Below are 7,057 nucleotides of genomic sequence, written 5' to 3'. Positions count from 1 at the left end.
CAAAACAAATGCAAAAATCAAACCATCAAATAAAAATGTCACTTTGTACAACTCCAAAATCCAAATCTTTTATACTACAAATTATTTTTGACAAAACACCTTTTAAATTTAAGGGTTAAGTACGATTTTGGTTCTTAAGGTAGGGGCTGAAAATTTTTTCCGTCCTCAACATTTTTTTGCTTACAAAATCATTTCTAAAATTTACACATATTTAATTTAATTCTACAAAATATAGCCATTTTTAATATTTATTATATACTATCATTAATTTAATGTTTGCGCCTAATTCTAGTTATTTAAAATACTGTTACTTTTATAATATATATAATACCGTTATGTTTTGGATTCAATCTTGTTAAGAATAAGATATAATTTAGTTGGGTAGTCCAAAATCCAAACTAACTTTGACCAATTCTTCTATTGAGATCATAATGTTGAAAAATGATGTTAATAAAAAATAATCATGAATGTTTGGAATAGAAATTAATTTTTATAAAAATATGGAAATATTACTCTATATTAAATATAAATCACCGTTTTTTTGAGGGTTTTTGACTGTTAACAATACAACTATTTAACGAATAACGATTTAAGGGGAAAAATATATAAGGTCGTCTAGTGTCTTCGGTTTAATAAATGTCCAATTATAAAAAGTAAAAAAGTTTTTCCCCCAATAAGAATGCGAGTGACAGGTTAATATTCTCTATAACTAAAAGATTGAATAAACGTTGACTTTGTATTATAAAGTAGAGTAAAAGCAATGAACTTAAAAAACTGAAATCGGTGAAGTGGCTCACACCCGTTATCAATCATAATTTGACAGTGTAAACAACTAAACATTGAACGATCATAACCATTATCCTCATGAAATTAAAGTCACTAGCTTTCTCCTCCTGGAGTTCTAACAAGTATCAGAGCAATTTATAGGTCATCATTGAGTTGGTATGAAGGAAGCTATCTATATGAAATAAAATCAAAATCAGATTTTTAAATTTGATTTTCTGGTTGACATATCTGAATAGCCATACCATCCGAGTCCTCACAATTTACCCCAGTTAAGCCTTTGCTAAATTTTTCTCCAAGCTTTGTCCATTCAGCTCTTAAATTTGCTTGTATTTTCTTGGCCTCTTCACACTCATCTCTCAAGTGAGGCACTTGGTCCCTCAACTCATCTCTTTGTGCTTTGAGTGTCTTTGCTTCTTCAAAGACTTCCCTTTTCCTCTTAATAGCTGTGTTCTTTGCTGATTGAAAAACAGATAAGTTAGCCTTAATGGCACTTATTTGCTCTTCTAGCTCTTTCTTCTTCTGCTCCAAGCTCGCGATCTGGTTGCTTAACTCATTTTCCAACGACAAGACTTCCTTGAACTGATTCTTGTTCACTTCAAGACTCTCTTCTAGTTTATCTGCTTTCAAGATGTTGGCACTGGCAGACTCTATTTTCCTACTAGCATCATTGTAGTCACAACTCCACCTGGTGAATTCTCTTGAAACTTCTAATATCAACAACTTTATTTCTGATGAGACTCCATCGTCAGAAGACAACTTGGAAAGGTAATCTATAGTAGATTTGAAGGTACCACACTGTCCAGGATGCACTAGTGCAGAGAAGTCTTTGGAGAGAAGGTCTTGCAGTGTTTGCAATGCATTCTTGGTCTCTTCACATGGTGTGCTGTTCGATGATTCGGTAACGGCTGAGATATCTTGGGAAGGTGATGTAACTGAGGTCTCAGCATCAAGAGAAGCATAAAATGCTTTCATTTCTACATCGTTCAGTACAAGTTCCTCTTCATTCTGGGGGGATTCAATGCCAGGCAGCAACAAATTGGAACTGTTTTTCTCATGTAGTTCTCGTATGGAACTGGGGGTGTTTTCTATAGATGGAATGGCAGTTGGTACCCTAATATTTGGATTCTGTGAATAAATTGTGACTTGGGATTCGGGTTCAACCTTTAATGGACGAACCATAAGCAGTGTGTTTAATCCAGAATCTACCCAAGGAAAAAAACAATTAGACGTGAATGATGATGAAATGTAATCAAACAGGGTTTTCTTTGTACAAATGGCAAAGTCACAGAGCCCCACAATTCAGTTGGATGAAATGTAAATGTAATCAACAGAGACACAGTAAATGAGCTGTGTCAACTTACCACTTACCACCATAGATGTAGCATAGATTTTCTCTTTATCAAAATATTAAAATTTCAGATGAATGGAACGAGCGAAGGGAACAACTAATCTCGTACTCTAAAATGGCTACTGTGTTGCATTAACTTCCCAACTGACATGTAATGTGTTTTTATTAGCAACTTAAATCATATCAAGTATAAGAGATTCAACTGTAGTGAATTCAAAATTCTTGGAGCCTATAACAAATAGGAAATGTTTGGTCAGAAAAAATTCTGCTTACCTTTGGCACTGCCACTACCTCTGAAACAAACTGTAGGCATTGAATCTTCAGTATGATCAGCAGTTTTTGGACGCTTCGGGCATATCATTAAGTGACGTTTCAAATGAGAAGTCCCACAATTAGCTTGCAACATCTTTCCACAATGCTTGCACAGAGCTTTACTTCCATCAGTTGTTTGGATTCGCTGCATATCTTCCCATACTTTGGATGTCATTTTTGGGCGCTTTGAACTATTATAATCTTCATATTCATAATCTATCTCAACACTGCTTGTATTCTCATTTGTCATTGTATCCTGCAATTTGAATAACCACCACACTTAGCAAAGCAAAAATAACACTATGTGTTATGTCCAAACCACATGATCTTGTATATTGTACCAATTGAAAAGAGAGAATCTATTACGATACCTTTTAATAGGAGACAAAACAGTTTCCTGAATCCAAAAAGGTCAAATGTTAACGAACTCAATCCTCAAAGGTAAAAAGTCATAAAACTCCCACACTACAAATCCTCAAAGAGTGAAAGCATATGCTAACATAAGCTAGAATCCTAAAATTACAATTTACAAGTGCAACAGTAAGATATGCAATCCAACGCCAAAGGGACAGCAGGAAACCAATTACAACACAACTATTGAAAATAAGATAGCATGATATAATGTGCTGTGTGCTCTCATTACAGAATGTTCAACTTCCAGCAAAAGTTCTATCAGTATACATAATAGAGTTTAAACTTCTCAAAAATATTTGACAAAAAAAAAAGATGGAGAGAGATCTCAGGTAGAAAACTTATGCTAAAGACCATGAACCACCAAACACATTTTCTCAATATAGTACACACACCAACAAAAATCCGCATGCTACTATTAAACCTAGTTGAGATATTTGTCTGTAATTCACCTGTTTAAGATAAAAATGTACATTGCAATCAAAACTTCACATCCTGCTTCATTACAAAAGATGACCTAAAGCATTGACTTGAAGTTCACCGTTTTGGTCTATCAACCATCTAAGTCATACTGTTACATATAAATCGTTTCTCATAGATATTCCTTTTCCATCTTTTCACACCTTAACCTTAGCATACCCTTTGAAAAGGTTTCAAACTTCGAAATTTTCTTTTTTTATCTCTCCACTCCCCAATCCTCAAATTCCCCACCAAATTGTAGCATACTAACATTATACCAAATTGATTACCACGACATTCAATTTTCACAAGTACTCAGATCTCAACCATAAAAAAAAAAAAAAAAATCACCACAAGACCTATGTTACATATTGTGCCAATTTAAATTCAGAATTATACATAAAAAAATAAAATAAAATACGAAGCCCGCACAGAATAAAATGAACGCATATCAAAATTCCTAACCATGTATTAAAATTGAGAAGGAATAACAATTAACAGGGTTACGGATTTGCATGCACAGAACCCTAATGAAACGACAAAAAAAATTGTTATTGAGAATTAAAAAGAAGTGTGCTACCTGGGTTTTGGTGTTTTTCCTACGCAGTGAGTTGAAGCTCTTTTGCCGGCGTCGATGTCCTCAGCAGCTGAAAGGAGACAGCGATTTGTCAAAGACGAAGACGAAGGTGGATGGGGGAGCAGGACTATGTAGCCTTCGGGCTTAAGCCCGGGCCTAACACTGCAATACAATGATTTGGGCTTTCTCATGGGCCTGAATATATGATAAGCCTTTAGGAGTTAAGGACTTAAGCAGTTAAGCCTATCACGGCTGGGCTAGTCTGAGAAGCCCGAGGTTGAAATTAAAGGATTTTACCCAAAAAAAATATTTTTTGATTTTTATATTAGAGTGACAATAATATTTTTTTAAAATATGAACTGTTTGGTATTATTTTTAAATGTGGAATCGTTTAATTAGAAAAATAAAAATTAAACTGATTTGTAGAAGTATAAAAATAGGACGTTCAATTTGTATTTAAAAAAAATTAAAAAAATTTGAGATATAGAAATCGGAATAAATTACAAAATTCAATGAATATGTATGTCAATGTAAAAAAAATTACATTCACAATTCACTTAACTTTTTTTACAAACATAATAATAAATAAATTAAAATTAGTTAATCTTCATATAATCAATTATAAAAATATTAGAGGACTAACATAATTTATTATTTTTAGTCAATAATTAATTAATAATATTTAAAAGTGTGAGTTAAAAATATATTATTAGATTATTAAATTAAAATAATTAAATTAATAACTAAAAATATTAGCCAAAAACAAATTCTACGGGATTTTACACTTTTTTTTTTAATCTAGTAGTATAGTATGTTTAAATAGTTTGTAGGCCTAAATTATTAAATGAGTCAATTTTAGTTAAAATATTATATCTTTGTAAAGTTCTTTTCTTTTTTAATTGAGTCATATTTGCAATATAAACATTATTTGAATAAGAGGCGAGCAGTTTTATTAAAATTTGGCCAGCATAGCTCCCAAAAATTTAGAAACACTATTATAAGAAGATATTCAAAAAATTATACTCTCTCGTACTCTTAATGTAATTCAAGACCGTAACTAATGCTTTTCTTTCCTTGGGCTTAGGCCCCTTTTTATTACCAAAAAAAAATAATTTTATACTATTAGATATAATCTCACACCATTAAAAATATTAATAATAACTACTTAATAGTTATAAATTATAAAACTTGATGCCCTAGTACTTCTCTTTAAATAATATTCATAGTACTTAAATATGAATTTGTAAATGATTACAATTACTAGTATTAGAACAAACAAAAATGAAATGAATTTTCAAGGTCTTAAGTCTTAACCATATAATACATGTAATAGTGTTGCTAACAGTGTTTTCCATATCACACAAATTGCACCATAGGTGAGAGAGCAAGAGCAAGAACCAACCATTACAAATCTTCAATTACCAAAACATTAGTAGCCAAAATACAGAACTACATTGCACATACATTATAACAAGACCAACTTCAATTCAAGAAACCAGTAAAAGGGACAGAAACCGCTTTCAACAACCATCCCATGAGTACATACACATACACTAAAACAAAATTTTGTATCACCATATTCAAATTCTATATACACTAAAATAAAATCCAAATGTGCATACAAACTCACACTAAGTAAGCATCTTTGGTGATTTTTGGCCTATGAACTCTTTTCTAACTCTACCTCTATTCTTCACCTTCACTCCCCGGTGTTGTTGTAGCATTTTCCACCAATTTGGATTCTTCTTTCTATGTCCATGTGGGGCATTCCTTGAACCTTTCACAGCAACCTTGTGAGGTTTCTTGGGCTTCTTTGCATGCCGCATGTGTCCCATGAGCCCTTCCACAAGCCTGTGAAACTGTCCAACCTGGTTCTTGTGAGTCACTCTTGCAACAACACTTCCTCTCCTTGGCTTCTCATCGCTTCCATTCGTTATCATCCCATGATGCTTGTTCTTATGGTGGAAGACATTCTGCAAGTTACTCCACATAGAGTGTCTTTGCCTCCTCTTTGAGTCAATGCTTCCATCATCATCATAATTATCATCATTATCATGGTGATAGTGATGATGATGGTGGTGGTGGTGAAAGATTAGTCCCAACTTGTTCTTCAGCTTCCTTAGTCCTCCAACTTTTTTCTCAGGTTTTATTTTGTTGTAGTATCTACCAGACTTGAGGCTATCAGAGCTATTCAAAGAGTTATAATTATAATTATCATTAGATGTATAAGAATTATTATCACACTCCTCTGAACTATATTCATATGATGCATCAACCATAGTTCCTGATGTGGAAACTTCTATCTCACCTTGCAAGGAGTGGTCCTCAGAACTGTTACCACCACTACCATTGGCACTTACTTCTTGTGAGGTCCAGCTAGAAGAAGATTGATAGTTATTTGAACTAGACTCCTCAACTTCATCATCATCCTTGTCTTGTGGTTCATCCCTTTCCTTATGGGATCCTTTTCTGTGTAATGCAGACCCTTCTCTATTTTTATGGGAGAATACCTTAATTCCACTGTACCTTTGATCCAGTAGTGTTGGTCTTATCACCATCTGATGTGGTTGTGGTTGTTTCCTTGCAATGCTGGAAGCTGTGGATTTCACTGGCAGATGTCTATAAGAATGTTCAAGACTCTTTTTCTCATGATTTTGATCAGCTTCTGACCGAGCCATTGGATTGTTTCTTACCACATTTTCCCCATTTCTGTGGCCAGTTGATACAGCGAGGCCTATCTAGATTTGTTACTTGGACCAAATTTTGCTTATCTGCATTGTTCTTTGTGGAACTTACAAGATTTGAGCAAAGTTGCAAAGCAAACATACGAGATTCAATTCTTTTCATTGCACTAAGCAAATCATCGCAAAAGTCCTTCTGATTTGAGGATTCAACATGTTCGGTATCACTAGAATTGTATTGAAGCTCATCAATTGTACTCAGCAGTGGTATATTCTTGTCTTCATTGGACTCATCACCATTATTATGATGGTCTTCACCAGTACTCTCTTTGCTATACTCAATAGGCATAGTTGTTGTTGCACTAACCAAATCAATTTTCTCACATAAGCTAATTTGTGTTGGATTATTTTCTCCTCCATTATTAGAGATGCTATCTTTTTCTTCTATCTCAGATATCAACTTCTTCTGTAAGTCTTCCTCCT

The 7,057-nt window shown here is 33.5% G+C and overlaps 2 protein-coding genes across 3 annotated transcripts; both read right to left on the bottom strand.

Moving 5' to 3' along the window:
• Window positions 1–789: 789 nt before the first annotated feature.
• On the bottom strand, window positions 790–4,132 carry LOC130983299 (uncharacterized). Of its 2 annotated transcripts, XM_057907518.1 has the most exons (4): window positions 3,897–4,131; window positions 2,818–2,843; window positions 2,408–2,702; window positions 790–1,988 (listed from the first exon to the last, which is right to left on the bottom strand). In XM_057907518.1, the coding sequence occupies exons 3-4, from the start codon at window positions 2,694–2,696 to the stop codon at window positions 988–990; spliced, it is 1,290 nt and encodes a 429-aa protein (XP_057763501.1). In that variant the 5' UTR covers window positions 2,697–2,702; window positions 2,818–2,843; window positions 3,897–4,131; the 3' UTR covers window positions 790–987. The 2 variants fall into 2 exon arrangements, with proteins under 2 accessions (XP_057763501.1, XP_057763502.1); XM_057907519.1 differs by lacking the exon at window positions 2,818–2,843 and having other exon boundaries at window positions 3,897–4,132.
• Window positions 4,133–5,354: 1,222 nt separating this feature from the next.
• On the bottom strand, window positions 5,355–6,611 carry LOC130983059 (protein KOKOPELLI). The gene has a single exon (XM_057907232.1). It carries the CDS (start codon window positions 6,569–6,571, stop codon window positions 5,525–5,527), a length of 1,047 nt encoding a protein of 348 aa, XP_057763215.1. The 5' UTR covers window positions 6,572–6,611; the 3' UTR covers window positions 5,355–5,524.
• Between the last annotated feature and the right edge of the window lie 446 nt (window positions 6,612–7,057).

Source organism: Arachis stenosperma, chromosome 5 (assembly GCF_014773155.1).
Source record: "Arachis stenosperma cultivar V10309 chromosome 5, arast.V10309.gnm1.PFL2, whole genome shotgun sequence".
NCBI lineage: Eukaryota > Viridiplantae > Streptophyta > Magnoliopsida > Fabales > Fabaceae > Arachis > Arachis stenosperma.
The sequence above is the reverse complement of the archived record's forward strand: the minus strand, read 5'-3'. Positions and strand labels throughout refer to the sequence as shown.